The following is a 26,975-nucleotide window of genomic DNA, read 5'->3' as shown; positions in this document are numbered from 1 at the left end:
AACAAAGAACTAAAGAGCCTGTTGATGAAAGTGAAAGAGGAGAGTAAAAAAGTAGGCTTAAAACTCAACATTCAGAAAACTAAGATCATGTCATTCGGTCCCATCACTTCTTTGCAGATATATGGGGAATTAGTGGAAACAGTGAAAGACTTTACTTTCTTGGGCTCCAAAATCACTGCAGACAGTGACTGCCACCATGAAATTAAAAGACGCTTGCTCCTTGGAAGAAAAGCTTTGACCAACCTAGACAGCATATTAAAAAGCAGAGACATTATTTTGCCAACTAAGGTCAGTCTAGTCAAAGCTATGGTTTTTCCAGTAGTCATATATGGATGTGAGAATTGAACTATAAAGAAAGCTGAGCTGCAAAGAATTGATGCTTTTGAACTGCGGTGTTAGAGAAGACTCTTGAGAGTCCCTTGGACAGCAAGGAGATCTAACCAGTCCATCCTAAAGGAAATCAGTCCCAAATATTCATTGGAAGGACTAATGCTGAAACTGAAACTCCAATACTTTGGCCACTTGATGCGAAGAACTGACTCATTTGAAAAGACTCTGATGCTGGGAAAGATTGGAGGTAAGAGGAGAAGGGGATGGCAGAGGATGAGATGGTTGGATGGCATCACCGACTCAATGGATGTGAGTTTGAATAGGCTCCTGTAGTTGGTGATGGACAGGGAAGCCTGACGTGCTGCAGTCCATGGGGTCGCAAAGAGTAGGGTACAACTGAGCGACTGAACTAAAAGACTTTACAAAATAAAAATGGTAGAACAGCTGTGAGTTTAATTTGGAACAGAGGTCGGCAAACTTTTCTCTGTTAGATAATAAATGTTTTAGAGTTTATGGACTGTACTGTATGAAATTGTTCATTTCTGCCATTGTATTGTGCAAATGACCATAAGCAATACATGAATGAGCATGGTTTTGTTCCAATAAAACTTTATTTACAAAAGCAGGCAGTGGGCCAGATTGGCCCACGGGTCATAATTTGCTGACTCTCCTGGTCTGGAGTACTGAGAGTGGGGTTGGTCCAGAGTCAGGTGCCTTTAGTGAAAACATTTATCATAAAAGTTGTGCTCTATGGCCTAATTCCGTATCTTCTCTATCCAAATTCTAGTACCCTGTGGTCTCCTTTTGGGGAAGAATATTGCTGTATAACCTTTCCCATTACAATGGCTTGAGTTCTCACTTGTCTTCTCCTTGGGCAGTTAGACTGCAGGTATAGTTCTTACCAGTGCCTTTCTGGTTTGTGATATTTTGTTCAGCGCAGAACAGAGAATGGGAGGCTACTTGGGGACTTAGATGACTCTATTTGACCATCTGAAGGTCTGAAAACAGACTGGATGAAAATAAGCAGAGACCAAGAGAATCTCTCTCGTGGGTTTCCTTTTCTGCCAGGCTGTTCCAAGTGAAGATGGAACGGGAGCAGCACCAGACTGAAATCAGAGATCTCCAGGATCAGCTCTCGGAAATGCATGATGAGTTGGACAGTGCGAAACAATCCGAGGACAGGGAGAAGGGGGCTCTGATCGAGGTAAGCTGGGCCGGAGGTGTGGGGTGGGTGGGGATGGGGAGCTGTTGTCTGTTGTGTGCTGCTTGTTCTGCTGGTGAATATGGTTCCCTTTTGTGAGAGCATCACGTGTTAACTCACATGGAGTCCCAGTCCAAATCCAACAGTTGTCCGCATGTTTCCGTATTTACTCCATTTTTTCTTCTGTCCGGCCGTTCAACTTTGTTTTTTAAAAATTCATCTATCTATTCATCTTAATGAACTTTTTCAAGGGAATTTACAGATAATACCACATTGCACCCCTAAGCTGTTCAACATGCATTTAAATCGTTAGATAATTTTCTTATAACTACAATACTATTATCATATCCCCTTCATGGATCACAGCCTTGTCATGGTGAAGGAGCTTGCATAACTCAGTGAAGCTACGAGCCATGCCATGCAGGGCCACCTAAGATGGATGGGTCAAAGTAAACAGTTCTGACAAGTTGTCCACTGGAAGAAGGAATGGCAACCCACTCCAGTATTCTTGCCTGGGAAATCCCGTGGACAGAGGAGCCTGGCGGGCTGCAGTCCATGGGGTCACAAAGAGTCGTATACGACTGAGTGACTAACAAATGGCTACACGTGGTGCACAGCAACTGTGATGTGAGCTTCCGTTTTGGTGATGTGTTTTCAGGTAGAGGCTAATAATGAGACTCTCAGGAAAGGGAAACAGAGCACATCTTTTCTTAAAAATGTTCCTGGTGTTGCTGGCTTTCTGGTTATTTGCCTCTTTCTTGTAACGGGAGCTATATCTTCTACCGCTGCCTTTCTGCACGATAAGTTTGGACACAGTGAGCTTCTCTGTGCTAAAATGGGTTTCTCTCCATCTGGAAAATTGTCCTCACTATTTTTATCAATTTCCTTTGATATGTCAGTGACATTTAAAAAATGATCTATGGTTTTTATATCAAATTAAATAGACCCCATCTCCTCATCACTTTCAGTTTATTCTTCATATCTTAATAAAAAGTGGCCAGGGGGAATCTGATAACAGATTACAGTTGTAGCCAACTTTTCCACTGGACTTGGCTTAGAATAGACTCTTAAACTCAGTGAACATTAAACGCTTCTGCTTTTGAATGCTTGGAAATGCTTGAAGGCCCTGTATTTTGTGAGGCCTGCATAATGAACAAGATTTTTCAGGAAATATCTTTTAATACTGTACATTCTGTTAAATGACATTGGGCCTCTATATGGAGTCACTATGAAAAAAGGATAGAATCATTATTAAAAAAAAAAAAAGATGAAAGAAAGAAGAAAGGAAGACAGTAGAAAATGCCTATTCTCTTAGGATAAGCCAGATATTAATTGACCAAGAATAGAATGACTGTGTTATTCTTAAGTAACCAACTGATGGTTTTGAATTTCTTTTAAAATTTAAGATACAAAAATAATTATAGCTCAAGTAGTCAGTCATTTCTTTGACCCTGAGTATGTTTCCCTTTGTTTTGGTAAGTAAGTGAAGTCCTCAGTCGTGTCCAACTCTTAGCGACCCCATAGACTGTAGCCTACCAGGCTCCTCTGTCCATGGGATTTTCCAGGCAAGAGTACTGAAGTGGATTGCCATTTCCTTCTCCAGGGGATCTTCCCAACCCAGGGCTCGAACCCAGGTCTCCCACATTGTAGACAGGCGCTGTACCGTCTGAGCCACCAGGGAAGCCCAGTGGTGTTTTATCCCTGACCTTTACCAAGATGCAAGTACTTAGGTATCAGTAAAATATTCTGGTTATGAAATCTTGTTGGTTTAGGGGTAGACTGCTGCTCAGAAATAACATCTCTAACATAAGTATAAGCTTATTTTGAAGTGATGTTACTGAATATTATACACAGTAAAGAAAATGATGATTCTCACCAGCTGTGTTGCAATTTCTAGGCCATCTTTCTGTGGGAAAAATGACGTAATTCTTTGTCAGCTGTACGTTTTTTTGAGGGGAGGGCACACCATGTAGCATGTGAGAGCTTAGTTTCCTGACTAGGGATCAAACCCGTGCTCCCTACAAATTTAAGAATCCATCCTGAACCCTCCTGTCTCCTCCCTCCCCATACCATCCCTCTGGGTCGTCCCAGTGCACCAGCCCCAAGCATCCAGCATCGTGCATTGAACCTGGACTGGCATCTCGTTTCATACATGACATTTCACATGTTTCTTAAATTTGTAAGGAATATATTAAATTTAAAAAAAAAATGATATAAATTTGTTAAAAGTACTATAAATAATTCCCCTGGAGCAGAAAATGGCAACCCACTAAAATATTCTTGCCTGGGAAATCTCATGGACAGACGAGCCTGGTGGGCTACAGTCTATGGGGCTGCAAGAGTCAGACACGGCTTAGCGACTAAACCACCACCACCACTATAAATAATTAAGATGACTGTCATTGCTGAATATATTTTATTATAGTTCAATTTCATGACAGTGATAATCATTTACTGAGCATCTATTAACATGCAAGGCATTGTGTTACATACATTATCCATGTTTGTAGCCCTCTAATAATATTATCTAAGAATATTAATGCCCTCTAATAATTCTGCAAGGTAATTGCAAAAAAAAACAAAAACAAAAACAAACCCGTGCTCCCTGCAGTGGAAGCAAGGAGTCCTAACCACTGGACTGTCATGGAATTTCCATTTCTTTTCTTTATGTTTGATTTTTGGATTGTCAGCTGTAGTTTTGATATATGACCTTTACTTGTCTTTTCAGTGAGCAAGGGCTTCTGTGGAAGCTTTTGTGCAAAGGGTCTAGATCAGCGTTTTTTCTCCTGTTGACATGGAATACCTATGGGTAGGTGGTCTGTGAAGATGTTCTGTGGACCTGTGAGTGGCTCTGGATGTTCTGGTCTGTGTCTTTCTGTGGCCCTCCTGTCAGGACCACCTCTGGCCTGTTGCTGTGAACAGCCAGCTCCCAGAGCATGCTTCCTTTTCTTCTCAACTTTCCTTGTTGTCTTTTCAGGTTCTGGGCAGGTTTCTTTGCTTCAGTTCAAACAGGTAGACCTCCTTCTAGGCACTTCCAACTGAATCCAGTACCCTTTTCACTTGCATCCGAGAGACAGAGCACAGCCACACCACTTGCTCCTCAGCCTCTCTGGAGCATGTAGTTTTGTTGTCAGGCCTGCAGAGGCTGTACAGTGAAGGGAACCAGCATTGTTATCCAGTCTGGGTCTCATCTTGGCTCTATCACTTATATGCTAGGTGATCTTAGGCATGTTATTAATAGCATCTCAGAACTCCAGTTCTTTTTTTAATTAATAAGAACAATAGTATTCATCTCCTATGATTTTTAGAAGTGCTTAGCATAATTCTTATTATGTAGTTAGTACAAATAGTTAGTCTTTTTAGCCTAACCCCTCTACTCCTCCCCATCCACTCCCAAATATACATCTATACTAGGTCTTTATCTCCTGTGGCTTCATGTGAAGCTAGCCTGGATGTGTATAGGTTTTGAAAGGGCTGATTCTGCGTACCCAGAGTTTTCCTCTGTTTTCTTTGATGGGAGTCTGTAGACTGGCATGTGCATCTCTGGTGGACGTTTGCATATATTTTGAGATTTATATGTTTTACTCTTGTATCATCGGTGGCTCAATGGTAAAGAATTCGCCTGCCAATGCAGGAGACGTGGGTTTGATCCCTGGGTCTGGAAGATTCCCTGGAGAAGGAAATGGCAACCCACTCCAGTATTCTTGGCCTGGGAAATCGCACAGACAGAGGAGGCTGGCGGGCTACAGTCCTTGGGGTCGCAAAGAATCAGACACGACTGAGTGACCAGAAAGCAGCAATATGTTTTCTCCTACTTCTTTGGCTTGATATAATTGACAGTAAAGCCTCAGAGGTGATGAAGTTTTTGAAATTTCTCTGTGCCTTTTGGTCTCTACCCTGGAAAGCTTCAAGTGCTACTCAGTGATACGGTGAGGTGTAATCTGATTGGATTTGTACAGCAGAGTCCATTTAAGCAGCAGCCCCCAGTTACAGATAACAGTGTGTTGGTGTAGAATTGACCATAAAAACTTAGTTTCTTGACATGCATTGGTGGCAGTACACAAAAGGCAACATGAAACACAGATATATCCTGGAAAAGATAAGTGTGGGAAGAGGAACTGCGTTATCGTCAGAACAATTGAGAAATGTGTGAAAGTAAGGGCAGGAAACAGGAGTACGCTCACAAGGGCTGCTGTGAAGAAGCTGGCAGGAGGCTCCAGGAAGACCTAGAGGGGTTGCCAATAGCAACAGTGATGTGTGTGTGTGTGGAGGTGTTTCTAATAGCCCTGAACTGGACAGGGGAAGCCACAGGCATCTCCTTAGATAAATAGCAGAATGGGGTATATTTTCATAAATTTGCTTATGTGTTTTGTGTTTGGTGCTTTGGAAGAGTCAGAGTTGCTCTAGTTACCTGGATGATTCTCTGTAAGTTTCTTCTGAGCTTACTAATGCCTGCTAGCTAGATTCTTGAGGAACTAAGTCTTAGTCTGTGCAGTGCAGCTCCGCCCTGGAATTGCAGAGGCTCCCCTGCTTTAATGGGGCTTCCCTGGTAGTTCAGCTGGTAAAGAATCTGCCTGAAATGCAGGAGACCCTGGTTCAATTCCAAGGTTGAGAAGATCCGCTGGAGAAGGGATTGGATACCCACCCCAGTATTCTGGCCTGGAGAATTCCTTGGGGTTGCAAAGAGTTGGACACGACTGAGCAACTTTCACTTTCCCCTGATTTAATGTACGTACATGGCCTAGAGCAATGGTCCTCAACCTTTTTCACGACTGGTTTTGTGGAAGACAGTTTTTCCACAGACCAGGGCAAGGTTGGGGGGTTGATTCAAGTGCATTATGTTTATTGTGCACTTTATTTCTATTGTTGGTACTTTGTGATATAATTTATAATAATTATACAACTCACCATAATGCAGTATCAATGGGAGCCCTGAGCTCGTTTTCCTGCAACTAGATGGCCCATCTGGGAGTTTTGATATGAGTTTGCAGGCAATAGATTTATTACGGTCTCTGTGCAGTCAAATTTCTCTGCTAATAATGTGTATTTGCAGCTGCTCCCCAGTGCTTAGCATCACTGCTTCAGCTCCACCTCAGATCACCAGGCATTAGATTCTCATAGGGAGTGCACAACCTAGATCCCTCACACGCACAGTTTACAGTAGGGCTCATGTTCCTATGAGAATCTAATGCCACTGCTGATCTGACAGGAGGCGGAGCTGAGGTCACAGTGCCAGTGATGGGGAGCAGCTGTAAATACAAATGAAGCTTTTTCCCATTGCTCACCTCCTCCTGCTGTGCAGCCTGCTTCCTAACAGGCCACAGACCAGCATCGGTCTGTGACCTGGGGGTTGGAGACCCCTGCCCTAGAGCAAAGGAAGGAAATTCCATTGTCAGTTATTCTTAAATTGATACAAATAGTGTCACCCCCTCATCAGTGACCCACGTCTTGAATGCAAAATAGTTTTCTCTGTTGAGACCTCAGTTCTCAGGTGACAGCCCTTCCTCCAGTTCTACAGGAGCTCCAAGAGGACAGGATGTGTATTTACTCATGAACTACCAGTGAAGGAATGGATGAGTTTAGAATTCTGACATCTCCAGACTCTTGCTGTACTGCCCATGCTAATATATGCCCAGAACAGGCCTGCTCCCAGCAATCACTGATCCACCCATCAAAAATATAAATCAGATGTGTTTTCTTTTCAAGAAATGGATAATCTTGTGAGTGAAAGTGAAAGTCGCTTAATAGTATCTGACTCTCTGCAACCTCACGGACTATACAGTCCATGGAAATTCTCCAGGTCAGAATACTGGAGTGAGTAGCCTTTCCCTTCTCCAGGGGATCTTCCTGACCCAGGAATTGAACCAGGGTCTCCTGCATTGTGGGTGGATTCTTTACCAGCTGAGCCACAAGGGAAGCCCAAGAATACTGGAGTGGGTAGCCCATCCCTTCTCCAGTGGATCTTCCTCACCCAGGAACCAAACTGGGGTCTCCTGCATTGCAGGCGGATTCTTTACCAGCTGAGAGAGACAAGCAAATAGAATCTAGATATAAGGATTGTAGAGTAAAAGTATTAAGTACTGTGAGAAGCACAGCTAAAATGAGGTTGGGTATTCAGGAAGGGGATTCAAGGAAGACTTCTTGGAGTAGGTCATACAGTGTCTGAGTCTTGAGAGGTTTTCTGAAAGACAGAGACAGATGGGACCAAGATGGGTGAAGGATCCCCCTGACAGAAGATACCTTGTGGATGATGGCATAGACTGCAGGTGAGAAATTGGAGGTGGGGGAGCTGTTGGGTAGCTCGTGCAAACCACCTGGGCCGGAGGTGAGGAGAGCCTAACCCTGGAGAGGGGAAGGAAAGGGTCTAAGATGTTACAGAACTATTTAGTCACGAGGGAGAAGGATGAGAGGGATCAAGGTCGTTGCCAAGCTCCCTAGCCTGTGAGCTCCCGAGCAGGTGCTGATGTCCCTGAGAGTAATGAACAAAGGGAGAAGAGAGGAAGGGACTTGATGAATCCACTGAGAGACATAAACCTCCGTAGGTGCCTGAGGGACATCCACATGGCCGAGTCTTGCAGGTCTGAACTCAGATAAGAGTTGGAGGTAAAGGTTTGGGAGTTATTTATGTAGAATTAATAGTTGGAAAACAAAACAAAACTAGGTGAACTTGCCAAAAAAGAATGAAGAATGTGAAGTCACATTCTTAGGGATCATCTTAGCTTTTTAGGAAGAGGGAGGGAAAAGCCAGAAAAGATTGTCACAGAAAAAGTGGCCCAAGGGAAGAAAACAGGAGCATGTAGTATCTTTGAACTGCAGGGGAAAGAGAATTCTAAGGGTACGAATACAGAGGCTCAAAGCTTGTGTGAGCTCAGCTGCTCAGTCATGTCTGATTCTTTGTGGCCCCATGGACTGTGGCCCTCCAGGTTCCTCTGTCTATGGGATTTTCCTGCAAGAATACAGGAGTGGGTTGCCATTTCCTCCTCCAGGGCATCTTCCCAATCCAGGGATTGAACCTGCGTCTTCTGGACTGGCAGGTGTGTTCTTTACCACTGAGCCAGCTGGGAAGCCCCAAAGAGGATCAAAGGAGAGTAAAGAAAAGTGAAGACTGAGCAAAGGCCTTTGGATGTTGAGATGAAGAGGCCAACCTTGGAGGGAACAGGGGTAGTAGAGTAGGAGCAAAAGCCATTTGCAAGAGATTAAGGGTGATCAAGAAGTACACACAGTGAGTAGAAATTATACTTTCAAAAGTTTGGTGGAAAGCTTGGTTTTTTATGTGTGTGTTTTGTTTGTTTTTGCCCTTGACTGAGAGGATTCTTGTCCCCTGAGGAAAAGGACATAGATGCAAGGAAACAGAAAGGAACAAAATGACAAGAAAAAAAAAAAAAAGACGACTGATCAGTAAAGACTTGGAGCAGGCTGGTGAGGAGGAAGCTGGCTGTCTGTGAAGTGGCTTGGGGCAGGGAGGAGGCCTGGCATGCAGAGGAGCTAGGTGGTCAAGCCCAAGTCCTGGCTGAGTGCACAGTAGGGACGTCTGTGGAGCAGGGGGAGCCTGAGCTTGAGGGTTGCGGAGCAGGTCTGATAAGGAACGATGACCTGAGAGGAGTGCCCAGCTTAGGCAGGACACAGTTATGTTGAGGTGATGCCACTGGTAGTGGAACTTGCTGCCCCAGTTTGGTGACTTTGCTCGTGAGCAGTGAGGTTATGAGGCAGGGAAGGTGGGGAATGTGTGACTGTTATACCTGCTCAGAATGGAGCAGAGGCATCCTGAGGACTTGGGCTGTGGGCTCAGAATGGAACCGAGGCATCCTGAGGACTTGGGCTGTGGGTTCAGGGTTCCAGGGGTGGAGTAAGAGGCCAGCAAGTCTGCAAGTGCCCCCCACCTGCCCCCGCCAATGAAGCAATAGCTCGTGAAGGCCACTAGCAGGGACTGCAGACCATTGCACTGAAGTGAAGTGAGATGGAAAACACAGGCCTTGCACCTCAGAGCATCGAGAATGGAACCAGTTTCCCTTTTCTCCCTCAAATTAAATCTCAGGAAAGCTAAGATAGTGGAATCAAGGGATACGGTGGCTTGTGAGAAGGGGAAGAGAAAGAGAGGACAGGGGCTAAGCCAGTATGTAGCATGCGGGGGAGAGAATAGGGAGGTCTGGTGAGGGTGTGACCGTGAGTGCGGGGGCCGAGGTGGAGGCGCCTGGCCGCTCAACAGAACGCTTGTATCCTCACCTCCCCACTCGTGTGTTCTCTCTGCAGGAGCTCCTGCAGGCAAAGCAGGACCTTCAGCATCTGCTCATTGCCAAAGAGGAGCAGGAAGACCTCTTGAGGAAGCGGGAGCGTGAACTCACTGCGCTAAAGGGAGCCCTGAAGGAAGAGGTTTCCAGCCACGACCGGGAGATGGACAAGCTGAAGGAGCAGTATGACGCTGAGCTGCTGGCCCTGCGGGAGAGTGTGGAGGAGGCCACTAAGGTGGGTCCTGGCCAGAGGGGGCAGGCAGGGCACAGAGGAGGCCCAGGACCACCTCGCTCAAACCTGTGTCCGTTGTTGGCCTTCCTTTTCATGACAGAGTGAAACTCAGTTTCATCCCATCATTGATCCAGAAGATGAAAAGTGAAAGTGTTTGTCACTCAGTTGTGTCTGACTCTCTGAAGCTCCATGGACTGTAGCCCACCAGGCTCCTCTGTCCATGGGATTCTCCAGGCAAGAATACTGGAGTGGGTAGCCATTCCCTTCTCCAGGGGATCTTCCTGACCCAGGGATTGAACCTGGATTCTCCTGCACTGCAGGCAGATTCTTTACCATCTGAGCCACCAGGGAAGTCCTGTTGATCCGGACCCTGTTCCCAAACAGTAAACTCAGCAGTTATGCTGTTGACCACCCTTAAGTCCATAAATAAAAAATTTAAGGACACTGCTTAAAATCTCTGGCACGTGGTGAGATATAGAGGCCCAGAAGAACCCTTCCAGGATTCCTAGGGCATTGCTGCCCTTGCTGATGGGGCAGGATTGCAGACAGGACCTGTGTTTCTGGCATCCTTCCCCCCACCCCACTCTGTTCTTTCTGACTTGTGAAGCCTTTTGTTAGATGATTCAAGTTCTTTTCTTAGCACAGTTACAAGAGGGTTAATGAGCTGAATTGCCCAAACCTTTGTAAGATAATTTTTCTCTTAATTGAATTCTTGGCTCCTACAAATGGATTCTAAATTATTTTGAGGTCTTTGGTGTGGGCCTTGAATTGGCTGATTATGAAAAGGGGGAAATGAAGGGGAAAATGTTTTGAAATGTCATGCCATCTTTAGGGAAAGAGGAGAATTACACAGTGTAAATTTTTTATGTTCTCTGCCATATATAGGTTAAAGATGATGAAGAAAGAACTCTTGATATTGTTTATTCTGTGGTGATTACAGTAACAGCTCAGGGCTGGTCAGTCCTTTCTCCCCTACACTCCATAGTGATTCACTGATCTTCAATTACAGCACAGTAATTGCAGATGACAAGAAGTAAAAAATGGATTTGTTTGTGTAACAGTAAAATGTTTGGGAAAAATAGTTCGGGTTTATTATAACTGAGGTAGTTTAAGAAAAAAGCCTCTTGTTCATTTGCCTGTCTTAACTTTTTGAGATTTGATTTCGTTTGAGGGAGAAAAATGAAACTGATTTAATTTTCAGTGCTTTGCAGGGACATATCTGTTTTTTCCATCTCATTTTCTTTCTGTGCAGCAGCCTGGTGTCCTTGCTCTTGGCCTGTATGTGGTGCTGCTTTTTGGGGAACACGCCAACAGGCTGCTGAGTAAAATGATTTTCCTTTGGATCCAGCACGTCTTTATTATCTTCAGACCTTACATCAAAGCTTGAGTTAACATGGCTTATTCATTGAAGGGTAGTTGAGAATGATATTTGGCAGGTTTGTGGTGTTTTGACTCTAAGGAAAATTAAACCTACAGCACACATAGGATGCAGGAGACTTTATTGGAAGCTTCTAGGTCCTTTGCTGTCACACGTTATAAGCAGGGAAGGGAATGATGGTAGGTGAGGAAGTATCTTTGTTGTATGAGAATGAGATAATCTGTAAAGATTTAGGCTCCTGGCTTTTAAGCACTGCTTCACATTAACAAAAAAGGATCACACAGACCAAATACAGGCCATCTGCAAGCTGACAGTGTGTGACTTTTGTCCTCTTGTCCGTGTCCCTCACACAGTGTCTGATGCATGATCACATCTCTGCAGTGTCTGATGAGTGAAAGTGGAGGATCAGTTCCTCTCATAACTGGATTTTCAGTCCCTAGTGTGTGGTTCTGGTTAAATTTTCTCCAGTGATGATGTGGGAGATCTTTTAGGAAACTACTGTTTCTCTCTGAATTTCTCTGCCTTGCTTTTGCATTTCCCTGCGGTTTCTTAAAGAGGATCATGATTGTGTTTTTACACCTCATTAGCTTTTGCTTCTGAAGGTGTTTGCTGAACAAATGTGGCAGGATCATATTTAATGGAAAAAAAAAAATAGCACTGTAATGGACAGATGCTGCCTTTTTGTTACATTATGTATATGTGGGTACTATATAATAGGATTTTAGTAGTGTTATATTAACTACTCGGAAGAGAGAGAACTAAATATAATTTTTTAATTTTGTAAATTGTTTCTTAAATTTATATACCAGCCTTTAGACTTTCCCTGTCTTGGGAGGGACTCATCCACTACTGTGATTAAAAGCTGACATTTTGTTAAGGAACTGCATTATTTTAGAAAGCTTATTTCCTTGGTAAGCCTTAGGAGGCAGCCCAACCTCCTGGCATCAGTTTTTAAATTTTTGCCACTGCCCCAGGGCCAAAAATTCCTAAAGTGCTATTTTATCATTGTCAGATAGCAAATACTTCATCCTCGCCAGAGCTTGAGCACTAAAAGTTTTAAATTTCTAGAACATTTGGTGAAAACCATCACATTATATTAAGAATGTTTTACAGGTATTCCAAACAGATACTCTGTAAAAGTGGTTTTTGTAGACCCAGAGAACCACACCTTTTTAAGAACAGATTGATTGCTCAGCAGAAGAGAATTCATGAGCTCCCTGGTGCTGGGGGCTTTGCGGGGGGTCCGGGGGGATGTCCTTGTACAGCAGAGTGAACGTGGTTGGGGGCATTAGGTAAGCTGCTTCAGTTTCCTCCCCACAGAAGGAGGGGTTCTTCACGTTGCTAGAGGATTCTATCATGCAGTCTTTAAAAGGACTGTTGAGGACTTTTAAATGTTGTTTCATAACATACTTCTTTTTTTAATGTTGTGTTCTTTTATACTCTTTTACACTCTTTCCAGTTTTGAAAGGGAAATGTCCTCTCTCTCTCCTTGAGTTTGTGGCAGTGGCTGGGATCCACATGCAGAAATGGACAGTCAGTGTGTGACTGTCATCTGGGAGTGAAATGAAGACTTTCCACAGCTGTTAGTATCTTATTTTAATCCTTACCCTCTTCTTGTCCCCAGTTCTTGAGCAAAAGAAGTATAGTCAGTGGTCAGTGTTTTCAGATTTCTCAGAGACTAGAAATTTCTCAGAGACTCAGGTCAAATTCCAGCTCCTCTACCAACTTCCCTGCTTGGTTTTTGGACCTTGAGAGTTTCTGGGGGCCTGGTATTGCTAGTTACAGAACTGGAAAGAGTAAACGCCCCAAATGAAGTAGAAATGAAGTGCTATAGGAGATGGCTTGTGTTGGTGGCAACCAGGAAAGATTTCATGGAGGGAGCTGTGAGAGGTGAGGGGTATTTGGACGTGTGAGCCTGGGGGCTGAGGACACCGGGGAACCAAGTACAGCATAAAGAACACCTTGTTAGGTGGGAACGTGAGATGTGTCTCTGGGCTGGAGCCTTGTGGAGCAAGAGAAGTTAAGGTGAAGTGGAGTTAAAGTGTTTGCCGTTTGTCGTGTCCAACTCTTTGTGATCCCATGGACTGTAGCCCACCAGGCTCCTCCGACCATGGGATTTTCCAGGCAAGAATACTGGAGTGGGTTGTCACTCCAGGGCGTCTTACCAACCCAGGAATTGAACCTGGGTCTCTTGCACTGCAGGCAGATTTCTAACCATCTGAGCTGCAAGGGAATCCTTGAAGTTAAGTGGTTAGACACAAAAAGAGAGTTTTAAGAGTCAGAGACACTGATCTAAACCATGAACTGTGTTTGGCTCTCATTTCAAACAAACCAATTATAAAAAACCAAAAAAATAAAAAAGAAATCATTGGGGGCATTTAAACACTATCTCTGTATTTACTGATAGTAAGAAATAATATAAACAGAATTTTTAGGGGTGAAACAGTGTTACTGTTTTTCAAAGTCTTTATCTTTTAAAGAAACTAAAGTATTGGATTGGCCACCAAGTTTGTTCTGGTTTATCTGTGACAGCTTACAGAAATCTCCAAACAAATTTTTTGGCCAACCTAATATTATTTATGGCTGAAATAGAAGGCTATCTGGAATTTGCTTTGTTTTTGTTTTATTTTTTTAATTTTAGTTGATATATACTATTAGTTTGAAGTGTACAAGATAGTGATTCAATATTTTTATAGATTTATGCCGTTTAAAATGACTATAAATACAGGCAATGGCACCCCACTCCAGTACTCTTGCCTGGAAAATCCCATGGACAGAGGAGCCTGGTAGGCTGCAGTCCATGGGGTCGCTAAGATTCGGACACGACTGACCGACTTCACTTTGACCTTTCACTTTCAGGAAATGGCAACCCACTCCAGTGTTCTTGCCTAGAGGATCCCAGGGATGGGGGAGCCTGGTGGGCTGCCATCTATGGGGTCGCACAGAGTCGGACACGACTGAAGTGACTTAGCAGCAACAGCAGCATAAATACAGGATGTATTCCCTGTGCTGTATGATGTATCCTTATAGCTTACTTATTTTATACATAGTAGTCTGTACCTCTTAATATCCTCTTGCCTCTCCCCCTTATAACCACTAGCTTGTTCCCTGTATTTGTAAGTCTGTTTCTGTGTTGTTTTATGGAATTTCCCTTAAAATAATTCACTGGGGGGAGAAAATGAGTAGGGGTATGGTTGAAGCAGGATTAGCTATGTGATGATAAGTGTTAAAATTTGGTGATGACTCAGTTAATTATACTATTCTCTCTACTTGGGTTCAGTCCCTGGGTTGGGAAGATCCCCTGGAGAAGGGAAAGGCTACCCACTCCAGTATTCTGGCCTGGAGAATTCCATGGACTGTATAGTCCATGAGGTTGCAAAGAGTGACACGACTGAGCCACTTTCGCTTTCACTTTTCTCTGCTTTGCTAATGTTTGAAATTTTTTATAAAAAATGTTGGATTCTTTTGTAGTAATGTTTTTTTAAAAGAACAACACAAAAAATTTAAAATATAAAAGATGAGGTGGATTGAAATTGTGAGGACTGCTTGAATACCCTAATGCCATGACAGATGAGTAGGTTTTCTTTCTTTTTCTCTATTTTGGCTGTGCTGGATTCTTCATGGCTGCCTAGGCTTTCTTTCGTTGCAGAGAGAGGGGGCTACTCTTGATTGCTGTGTGCAGTCTTCTCACTGCCATGGCTTCTCTTGTTGCAGAGCACAGACTCTAGGGTGCGTGGGCTTAGTGGCTCTGCAGCATAAGAAATCTTCCCGGACCAGGGATCGAACCCATGTCCCCTGCGTTGGCAGGCAGATTCTTTATGACTGAGCCACCAGGGAAGTCCCAGATGAGTAGATTTTAAGTGGTAAGGGAGCACTTTGTTTTTTATTAGGGATCTAATGGGGGCATGGTTCTGTAGAGGTGTGACCAAGAAGTCAGAAAGATTAGCAGTTGGAAGAATGAGAAGTAAGGCATGAGGAGGAATGAGCCTCAGGTCAGGGCTGACAGGAGAGACCCCACACGGGGCATGATGACGGGTGAGGGAGGAAAGAGAGACCAAGCCAGGTCCTGGGTGCTTGGAAGGAGGCCTTTCCAGGAATAGGAAGTTTCCAGTGGGGCCTTTAGGGGAAGCTGGGTAGTGAGAAGCAGGGCAGCCCTGTTGCTGGGCGGGATGATGAGGAATCTACGAGGGAAGGGGACACTGCTTGGGGGCCGTGACTGGACAGAGAAGATGGGCTTAGGAGTGGAGGAGAAAAAGGAGGATGTAGATGCAGGGACTTGAAGACAAGCAGCCAAGTCTGGAAATAGAAAAGCAAGGGGAAAAGCATTGTATTTGGCTTAATTAATGATACATTTGAGAAATTTCTAAAAGCAGCCTGTTTTTGTATTACATACATTTTTGTTGTTGTTGAGGAAAAATGGTAAACTAAAAGTTGATGTACTCCTGCAGGTTAAAACTAAATGCTTCTGAATATTTTGAAAGAATTGCATAGTATTATAATCCCCCAAATCTTCCAGTTAAAAAAAAAAATTAAAAAGAGAAAGGTAATACAGTTGTACCTAAATTCCTTCTGTAGGACCATCAGAATGAAATCAGGGAATATGTGTATTATCAATTAAAATTATTTGTTTTTTAAAATCAGAGTATAGTTGCTTTACAGGGTTGTATATTACATACTTATGTGTTGAGTCTGTGTGCTTTTATAGTGTTCTGGTCTTTATACTATAATTTCTTTCTAATGTTATGCCCACATTTTATATTCTTTAACCCTTAGAGAAATTTTATTCAAATTCAGTAATGTTGAAACTTTTTTTCCCCCTCTCCAAACTGCCCTTCGATTATGGCCTTATGTTTATGTTTCACTCAATGATTTGGAAATGTCACTCAAACTTATAAAAACGAATATGTGCGTCTTCCCCACAGCACATCTGGAGTTTTCCTTCCCTCTTTCCTACCAGTCTGTGAACAATTTCTTTTCAAAGCTTGAGGTCAATAGAGGGTCAGATGGTAAAACCAGTGCTAATCTCAGGATCAATGTAATTGCCTCCCTTAAGAGAAGGCTAATTCAGTGTAAAATCTCATTTCTGTCTTCTCCAAGGGGGAGCCAGGTTAGCGAGGGAAACTGTAGAAATCCATATTTCCTTAGCTCTTTCACATCACATAATCAACTTACTCTGAAGGACAGCTGTTGAGAGTAGGGGATGCAAAGATGCAGAGATGTTGGGGGATGCAGCAGGTTTGTAATCAGCGCGCAGGGAAAGGAAAATGTCTCTTTCCTAATGGGCCTAGAGTGAATCAGAACCCTTCATCAACAAAAGTAAAATGGGAAAGAGTCAAGGTTAAAAAAGTTCTTCTCCTTTTCCTTTTTTTTTCCCTTTCTCTAGTTTCCCCCTCCCCTGAACTGGCTCTTAATAATTATATCACTCTTCTGCATTCTGTCCTGATTAAAAGTAGCTAAACAGGAGGCTTGGTGTGGCATCCTGGGATGTTTGCTTTGAACCGTCCGTCAAAGCCCCAGACATGTGCAGAGGGAGGCTCTGCACATGGGTCCTGGTAAGCCTCTTATGAGTCTTGGTGAACAATAAGGACATCCTGGCACTTCGCTCCTGGTGTTTGACCTGAGCTGCCACAGTCACTTGCTGTGGGTGTAGAAGACAGAGTCAGAGTCCCCGACACGCCCATTCATTTCCCGTCAGATATTTGCGTGTGTTTTACCACTGTCCCTCACTGAGAACACAAGTCAGGCCAACCATGGTTTCTCGCTTCAAAGATCTTATAGAGTCTTGTGGGGAGAAAATGTGCAAATAAGAGGACGATGAAGTTACGAGTGCTGTGGTTGAGGCCCATGCCCGTAGGAGATCATGAAAGGCTTACTGCCTTCAATGGCAGCCGTCAGGAGAGAACCAGCACATCGTTCTGCAACTTGACACCCTCCTAGTCTTTTCTGTACAAAATACTTAAGGATTAGACATGAGAATGACACTTCCTTTCCCAGGACCTCTCTGAGAGTTTCTGGCAGTAGCCCGTCTTGAACCTGCTGGCTGTGTGCCCAACTCCTTTTATTTATTGCTAATTTAAAAAATGAAAAAGAATTTTTTTTTTGCCTACAGCTTGTAGCATGTGGTATTTTAGGTCCCCGACCAGGGATCAAACCCACACCCCCTGCATCCCTGCTTTGGATGTATTCCTGCAGCTCCTGGGAAAGAGGAGATGGAAGCAGGACTTTCAGGTCACCCTGTGCACTCGGATGACCCAAAAAATCACAGTGAATTCACATGTGGTGTGAAAAGCAAGTGTGGCAACTTAATCAGGAGGAAAGTAAAAGTGAAGTCGCTCAATTGTGTCCGACTCTTTGTGAGCCCATGGACTGTAGCCCACCAGGCTCCTCTGTCCGTGGGATTTTCCAGGCAAGGGTACTGGAGTGAGTTGCCATTTCCTTAATCAGGAGGAGAAGAAGTAAAAAGCCTCATCCTGGCCTTGCTTGCCTGTTTCCCATTTGGACGAAGAGTGACCAGAGGTCAAGACATAAATAACTCAGAAGGTTTGACGACCAGCAGTCAGCATCATGTCCTCACCGTTGGGAATGGATTGTTGATACAGTTGTGGACTCTCTATCGATAAGTAGTTCATCCATAGTCATTGAGCATTTCATTTGTGCCAAGCACTGTGCTGGGTTGTGGGGATAAAATGGAAAAGAGTGGGAGTGATAGACACATGTATAAATATGTGTATTGTGATAAGCGCTTTGAAATGGAGGGACGGAGGGGAAGCTTCCTTGAGCAAAATGAGGATGGAATCTGAAGGGTGAATAGAAAGTAAGTACGTTTTCCTGGTGCCTCAGACAGTCAACAATCTGCCAGAAGTGCAGGAGGCTCAGGTTCGATACTTGGGTTGGGGAGATTCCATGAAGAAAGGAATGGTTACCTACTCCAGTATTCTGCCCAAAGAATTCCATGGACAGAGAAGCCTGGCAGGCTATAGTTCATGGTGTCCCATAGAGTTGGACATGACTGAGCTACTAAGACTTTCACTTTTTATTTTTTTTTTCCAAGAAAGCTCTCAGGGTGTTCCAGGCAGAGGAAACAGCATGTGCAAAGGACTTGGTGGTGGGTGGGAGTATGGTCTATTCAAGGTATTGAAAGAAGGCCAGTGAGGCTGAGCTGTGAAGGACAACCAGAAGTTTGGACTGAGAGGAAGTGGAGAGTAGCGTAGGGACCAGCTTATGCAGCCTGTGTGCATCTGAAGCATTTTCTTCTTCGCCCTAAGAGCAGTGGAAATCATGGAGGACTCTTATTTATTTATTTATTTAAATTTATTTATTTTTATTGAAGGATAATTACTTTACAGAATTTTGTTTTCTGTCAAACCTCAACATGAATCAGCCATAGGTATACATATATCCCCTGCCTTTTGAACCTCCCTCCCATCTCCCTCCCCATGCCACCCCTCTAGGTTGATACAGAGCTCCTATTTGAGTTTCCTGAGCCATATAGGAAATTCCCATTGGCTAGCTATTTTACTTCTGGTAATGTAAGTTTCCATGTTACTCTTTCCATACATCTCACCCTCTCCTCCTCTCTCCCATGTCCATACGTCTATTCTCTATGTCTGTTTCTCCATTGCTGCCCTGTAGATAAATTCTTTAGAAACATTTTTCTAGATTCCATATATGTGCATTAGAATAAGATACCTATCTTTCTCTTTCTGACTCACTTCACTCTGTATAATAGGTTCTAGGTCGTGGAGGACTTTTAAATAGGCGTGAGTGTATGTGTGATGTGAGCAGATTCTTTCGGTGGCAAGGAGTCAGCTCTGGTCTTTACAAGTAGGGTGTGTATTCCTGCTGCCACTTTATATTGGAGGCACCAGTTCTCTGGGGTCTCTTCAGCACTCCATTTCCTTTTTAAAAAATATTTACTTATGTATTACTGTACACCCATGGCTGATTCATGTTGATGTATGGCAAAAACCACTACAATATTGTAAAGTAATTAGCCTCCAGTTAAAATAAGTTAATTAAAAAATAAGTAAATAAAATTGCAAAAAAAAAATTTATGTATTTATCTGTGCTGGGTCTTGGTTGCAGCATGTGGGATCTAGCTCCCTGACCAGGGATCAAACATGGGCCCCCTGCATTTAGAGCTTGGAGTCTTAGCAACTGGACCACTGGGAAGATCCCTCCATTTCCATTTTTAATGTGGTTATCGCCAGTGTCTCTCTGCTGAAGGGTGGGCAGAAGGGGAAGGGAACTGGGAAATGGAGAGTCCCATTTTGTTTGCGATATTTTGTTCTTTGCCAGCTGTTCATTTTCTGAATTTATAAACTTTGTCCGTGAGCAAGTAGATGATGGTGAATAGGGATCATGGATGATGGGAGAAGTTGGGTATGGTATACTGGTGGTGAGATTTGTAGAAGGAAAGTTTTGCTTTCTAACAAGGCTGTTATAATGTCGTGGTGCTAGAAATACCTTTAGACATTTATGGAAGTGTTAATAGAAAAACTTAGTAAGGTACTTGTCTATCTCCCCAAATGGAACAAATGTTCTGAGATCTCAGAATCATTCATGGACACCATCCAGAGTCCAAAAGTGTGAGCAAGGCAGAAACAGTGGCCACTGTCTGAGGGCCAGTAGCCAGGTGCATTTCCAGGTGCAGATGTGGTCAAACCACGGAACAGGGCACTGTAAGCCGAGGAGCTAGTTTAGATAGCAAAGATGATGGCACTCACTATAATATTGCAAATAATTGCATCTTTAACATCTCAAAGGAAAACGGCCCTAATTTTGTCCTCAGAAATCATATAGTCTGTGTTACACTTTTTCTGATCTTCTCTTTCTGACCTTCTAAATTCTGCCTGATGCTTATTTTCTAAAGACTTGCCAAGATCATTAAGTAGATTTCCACTTGGTGGAAAAACTTGGCACTATTATGTGATCACTCTAAGCAGAAAATGGAGCATGTCATAAGCTCTAAACCCATTAGATAAGAAGCAGTGTGGACCCAAATATCTACAACATCAAAGTAAATCAGGGTAGATAGGGCATTTCTGGTAGCCAGCCTCTGAGATCCTGTGTACCCGCCACCGTGGTGTATGCTTCCTGTGACTCTTACTCCTTGGTAGGCCCATCCCATGTTGAATAGGACTGCTCTGTGTGACCAGTAGGGAATGGTGGAGTCTGACTTACAAGGCTAGATCATAAAAGACACTCTGGCTTCCTCTTGAATCCTTTGCTCTGGGGAAAGCCAGCTGCCATGCTGTGAGGGCCCTCAAGCAGCCTGCGCAAAGTCTCATGTGATGAAGAACTGAAGCCTCCTGTCAGTAGCCGTTTGAGTGCATTGTCTTAGAAGTGGATCCTTAAGACCTGCTCAAGCCTTCAGATGACTACAGCCTGGGCCAGTATCTTGGGCCAATCTCATTAGAGACCCTGAGCCAGAACTACCAAACAAAGCACTTCTAGATGCGTTACTTTCAGAAGGTCTGTGAGATAATAAATGTTTTCTATTATTTTAGGTCAGTGAGTTTTGGGGTAATTTGTTATGCAGCAATAGCTAACTGATACAACATTTTGACAAAGCCATCTCTTTCATGTGGTGTTCCTTATAGCCACTGACTCCAGCAGAGCTGTAGCATCCTGTCACATCCTGGTCTTGTCCTGGTTTTGCTGGACTGTACCAGTTAGGTGATGTGTCATTCTCCCTGTTTTGAAGGAGGGACCATCCTATCCTTTGTATATCATCAGTGCTTTGCAGAGTGCTCAGTAACTGTCCTCTGTATGCTTGAATCAGAATGTGCACTAACCTGGGCCAACAGTCATAGTTTACAGAGATCAGGATTCTAAATCTGGCTTTGCTTTTATTGATTTTATAAAAGGTTCCTAGTCCTTCCTGATCTTTATTTCCTCTGTTGTAAACAGATACTACTTTTATTATCAAAAACAAACCCAAAATGAAGCCATATGCATATATATACCTATGGACTATCTCAGGAGGGACTCAAAGTGATAGTGAGTGCATTTGGGGATAAGGAGGGGGAGGCGATGAGAGGAAAACTTTAAAAAAAAGAGCATATGAAACCTTTTACACTGTCTCAGTCTGTCCAATGAACAGTGAAATGGAGGTGCTGATCTGTGCCTCGCCTAGGCAGGCATAGAGGAAGCCCTGAGTTTAGTGATGTATGCTTACTTTTTGTCCTTGGGAGCCTCCCTCTGCTTTGGTCCTTACTTTCCATCTGCTGCCCAGACCTGTGGGTTCTATGTCCATGGCATCACTTCCATCCTCGGATATCTTTTTCCATGGCCGCTGTCTGGGTTCAGGCCTCATTATCTTCAGCCTGCATGGTTTCCACAGCCCTCTCCCTGCTTCTTCTCCTGGTTTGGCCTCTTCAGACCATACCCACCCTGGTGCAGGTGGGTCACCCTCTGATCTGCCTCTGCCCCCAACAAGTTCTGATGGCCTCCCTCTAGTTACAGTGACAGCCATGCATGAGTGTCTGCCACCTGCCTGTTCAACCCTGACCCTCACTGTCATCCATGATAAGTCTAGTGCCAGTACACTGAAGAAGTCTCAGGCCCTGGTAGACACGTATACTCTGTCCCCCCATGCTTGCCACATCTGGGCTTTGGTTCTGCAGTCCCCTTCCATCCAGAGCCCAGTGTGGTCCCATAGACTGAGTAGAGGCTTGCTCTCCAAAGATGTGGGTCTTGTCTCTGCTGCTTGCTGGCAGTACTGTATTTCATTTCATCTTAGGAGTAATATTGCAAATATTATTTAAAATTGAATTTCTGTGCATGAGTTGCCAAAATACCAATTCTTCCTCCTCCCATTTCCCGTGACCACCTTGTAAGTTCTTGGGGAGACAGTCTGCGTGGTGGTTGCCATCTAGGTGTGATCCTACCCACTCCCTCTGGGGAACCTTTGGCAATGTCTGGAGGCGTTTTTGGTTGTCATAACTGGGGGGATGCTACTGGCACCTTGCGGGTGGAGGCCAAGAATGCTGCTGAATACTCTGCACAGGACACTTCCCTGCCTTCGGTGTGTTTTTGTTGAGAGACTGGAATGCATGTATGCAAGTGTATGTATATATATTTGTGTGTATGTGTTCTTTTTATACAATGTGTGACCTTAAGCATAGTTGGTGAGCAGTAGACTGAATGACTGAATCCTGTTGGCAAAACTCACCTGTGATCCCACATATCTTCTCTGTTGGGAAAATAATCCTAACAGTGCCTGTCTCCCAGGGTCGCACATATTCTAGCTTCAGGCTGTATGTTCTCATATAGACTCAGTAGTTGCTGCTCACAGGCTCTAGAGCTCAGGCTCCATGTTTGACACATGGGCTTATTTGCCCCACAGTATGTGGGATCTTCTGGATCAGGGATCGAACCTGTGTCCCCTGCATTGGCAGGCAGATTTGTAACCATGGGACCACAGGGAAGTCCCTGGAGAGGCTTTTATACAGTATGTCGAACAGAAATACAAAAAGGAGTGGTTTCGCTCCATATAGTTAGGCCAGGAAAAGTTGCTAGGAGGGACTAAGGCTTGGATTGAGTCTTGGGAGCAGTGAGAGTAATGAGGTGGTTTAGGGTGGGGAAGCACGTTCTGCTGGAAAGAACATCATAAGCTGGAGTGTGAAACCTTTGGGGTTGTTCTCTTTTGAGGCTTCAAGGGTAGCGGGTTCCCTTACTCATTTTTGTACTGTCCATGTTCTTACCCTGGGAGTGTTAGTGACTCAGTCATGTCCAACTCTCTGTGATGCCATGGACTATAGCCCAACTATATAGCAGCAACTACTGAGTCCAAGCTCTAGAGCTCATGCTCTGCAACAAGAGAAGCCAGCTCAATGAGAAACCCATAGACCACAACTAGAGATTAGCCCCCTCTCACAGCAGCTAGATAAAGTCCATGCACAGCAACGAAGAGCCTGTACATTGCAATAAAGACCCAGTTCAGTCAATAAATAAATAAAAATTAAAAAAAAAAAAAAAAAACCTCTCCAAACACAGTCCCACTGAAAGCATTAATTTTGTCTTGGGACAGTAGAGACCATCTTGTCCATCTCTGAACCCCAGGGCTTTGCGCCATGTGCAGGAGCTGAGTGAATAAACAACTACAGGCAAAGCAAACTCCATTGAGATTCTCCAGGCAAGAATACTGGAGTGGACTGCCATGCCCTTCTCCAGGGGATTTTCCCGACCCAGGAATTGAACTGGAATCTCCTACATTGTAGGCAGATTCTTTACCATCTGAGCCACCAGGGAAGCCCATAGACTTACCCTATGCAGTTAATAGATTTGTTTGTGTGTTTGTGTACTTATACATTCAACAAATATTTTTGAGTGCTTTCCATATTGGAGGTATTGAACGGATACAAATGGGTTTAGCGTGTTAAGTCGCAGATGGACTGCAGTGGAAACCATTAGAGTAGTAGGTGGCCTCTGCAGATGTGGTTTAGTGAGCTTGGAGCTACAGATTAAGTCATGTGTTCGTGCTGAGCGCACGTTAGGATTCTGGAAATATGTGTAAGAACACTCAGTGGCAGATGTGACGGAAAGTCCTCCTGCCCCAGTGATCTCTGGGGAACAGAACTTGTGTGCGCCAGCACTATTAGGCTGGCTTCATGAAAGATAGAATAAAGGGCAAGGTGTTTGTTCATCACGGTGATTATGGCAGTTTTCTAGGTCATGAATAAAGCAGTGTTGTTTTGTCAGTGCTAAGTAGGAGTTGAGTGCGGGAGGGGACAAGGGAGAGGACTGTTTTTTCCTAGGACGTTCCAAAGTCACGGATGGATCGTATCCTTGGGGAATTAGAGACGAAGGGGAGAAGATGGCCAAGTGTGCATATTTCTCCTTTTAACACTTCCCCTCTTTTTCTTTGTTAAGTTTCTGCACATGTGTCTCAAGTGTGTGGTCCAGAGAGAAGAAATACTGGCTGTGTCTGGATTAAGGGAAACTCTGAGTCTACTTATAGTTAGAAAAAATGGGCTAGATGTGCTTCAGAGATTGCTGGCACAGGACTGGGGGGGATAAGTCTTGCAAATGAATGTCAATAAATCAAGCATATAAGTGACTGAGCCCAGAAGAGGTGGCAGTAGAGAGGACACGAATGTATTTGGGCAGATGTGGCACAGGAGGTTGTGAAAGGCTTGTCTTTTCCACCCCTGCATCGTCCCAGAGCCTCAAGATGTCTGTTCTGCACCAGGGAAAGCGCTGGCTAGAAGACAGCAGAGGGGAGACTCAGATGCCTGCACATTTATTTGAGAAACACTGAGTTCTTCATGGCTTCAGAGCAAGAGCCAAAGCATTAATAAACTCTGAAAAGTGGGCAGCGGGATTGCCCTGTAGAGTCCACATGGGCAGTCTTTTGAGCCGGTTGGATTTATAAATATGACCCTGGAACTTGAGTCCAGCCTTTGCCAAGCCCCCAGGAGCAGTATAGTGTTTGAATCCCTGTGCTTTCTGATCTACGGGGTCCTCTCTACGTGGTCAGGCTTTTTTCTTCCATGACTCTAAGCCTATGACCTTGTCTGAGAAGATTCCCACTGCTCCTTGTATACTTGGTTTCTGAGACCTCAGGATGCCAGGAACTGATCCTGCCTGCTGGGCTTCTTTCTCCCATTCCTGTTGAGGACAGTTCCTTGCAGCCTCCTCTCACTGCCAGTTCCCATATCTGTCTTAGTGACCCTCAAGGCAGCAGCAGACGCCTGTGCTGTGTACCGTGAACTTCCTGCTGCATGAACTGGGGAGAAAACGTGGCTGGCAGGCGGTGAACTCTCAGCTGATTCAGGCTCCATGGAGAACTGGGGTTAATCATTTACTGTGGTTCTCTGCAGCCACCGATGTTGACCTTGACAAAACTCTGGCAGAAATTAGAGCCTGGCCTGGCATTTAATGAACAGGATAATATGACAGAGAAATAACTTCTTGTTGAGAGGTTAATCCTGTCTCCGAGTTTACAGTTGACATTCACACACATCCGGTGCTGTTTGCTGGAGTGGAGAAGTGTTTGCTTACCGTATTCATGTTGTTCACCAGACAAAGATGTCACACAAGGTCAGGGGCCTGGCTCTACATGGAGCTGCTCATCATGGCAGGAGGACAAAAGCCACATTGATGGCAAAGCCCTGTAGGATGAGGCAGTGGAATAGATCTGGGCTTGGCGGGTTTGGCAGGTGAAACAGGCTCTCCACCCCACCTCCTCAGCTTTTCTTTTACATTCATAGCCCCTTTTCTTGAGCAGTTCTGAATCTTTTACCTCTGGTGCTGGGAGAAGGTTAAACTGATTCAACCTCCTAGTGTAAAGTCTACAGCACTGCAGCTTCTAGAAGGCACTTCAGTCTGGGGAGGCAGGGACCTCTTACTCTAATCTGTTCTCTCCCTTCCCTGGAATGAAACCAGCCTCAGGGAAATGGAGATAGCTAGGTGAAAAGCTCTAGTTAACTATTGGATAAGCCTGGGCTATTAACAAATATGTGGTAATCCAAAGGTGGATTCTTCCTTGCTAAGGAGTTACCTAAATGCTGGTTAGGTGTGCTGTGGGGTTGCGCTGTTGCTGTCTGCATGGACATGCAGTCATTTCCCTGTCCAAGGGCTGCAGAGTGTGTGGACAGTTAGTTGCCCTCTTCCACCCCTGGCCCTGTTGCTGTTCAGTTGCTAAGTCATGTCTGACTCTTTGTGATTCCTGGACTGCAGCACACCAGGCCTCCCTGCTGCTGCTGCTGCTAAGTCGCTTCAGTCGTGTCGGACTCTGTGCGACCCCAGAGACGGCAGCCCACCAGGCTCCCTAGCCCCTGGGATTCTCCAGGCCACCCTTCCCTATCTCCTAGAGTTTGCCCAAGTTCTTGTCCATTGAATCGGTGATGCCATTCAACCCTCTCATTCTATGCAGTGATTTCGTTAGAAATGGTTCTAGCACAGTTTCTAGGTTTCTGCTTTTTCTAGTGCATTGGCTGGGATTTTTATCTAGCCATCAAATAACAAGCTGTCTGAACAAATGTGTACTTTGGGGGAAGGTAGATGGCCTGAGATGGAGTATGTAAAGGATGGGACCCAAAAGCTGAGCACTCCAGCAGAAGGGGAGAGGTAGAGAAGGAAGGGCAGGAGCTAGAAGGGAGAGGGCCGGGGCTGGAGACTGGTACCCAGCTCCAGAAGAGATGAGCCTGAGAAGCAGGCAAGAAAGACAGTTGTAGTTGGAAGTGTGATGGGTGAGGTGGGCTGCAGTGGAGGCAGAGAGAGAAGAGACAGGCAGGGGGAGGATGAGAGGGTGGGAGGTGGTAGGAAGCTGGGAAGCTGGAAGCATCAGGAGAGTCTGGAGTTTGAGTCACATATCTAGAGGGTGAAGGGAGGAACGATGTGTTCCGAGAGGCATGAGAGGGGGACAGCAGAGGATGGGGGATGAACCCTGAGCTATGTGTGATGCCAGGTGGGATTTCTGCTCCAGGGATGTTGGCTCTCAGTTATCCTAGGTGAGAGCCTAGGAGAAGAGGATCCAGTGTTGGTTTTATTGCAATATTATTGCAATATATTGAAATACATGATTATTAAATAAATGAATTTTTAAATAAAATAAGAAATGTGAGAAACTAGAAGAGGATCAATGAACTTTTTTGTCAC

General features: G+C 44.5%; 1 protein-coding gene across 2 annotated transcripts in view; it reads left to right on the top strand.

Annotated features, from left to right (window-relative positions):
- The window catches only part of CGNL1 (cingulin like 1), a 170,208-nt gene that overhangs the window by 73,484 nt on the left and 69,749 nt on the right, over positions 1-26,975 (top strand). For both annotated transcript variants that reach the window (XM_070797498.1, XM_019968767.2), the window contains 2 exons: positions 1,399-1,534; positions 9,782-9,994. In XM_070797498.1, coding sequence (XP_070653599.1) covers positions 1,399-1,534; positions 9,782-9,994 — 349 coding nt within the window. The remainder of the gene's footprint in view (positions 1-1,398; positions 1,535-9,781; positions 9,995-26,975) is intronic.

Source organism: Bos indicus, chromosome 10 (genome assembly GCF_029378745.1).
Source record: "Bos indicus isolate NIAB-ARS_2022 breed Sahiwal x Tharparkar chromosome 10, NIAB-ARS_B.indTharparkar_mat_pri_1.0, whole genome shotgun sequence".
NCBI lineage: Eukaryota > Metazoa > Chordata > Mammalia > Artiodactyla > Bovidae > Bos > Bos indicus.
This window is presented reverse-complemented; position numbering and strand designations above follow the sequence as displayed.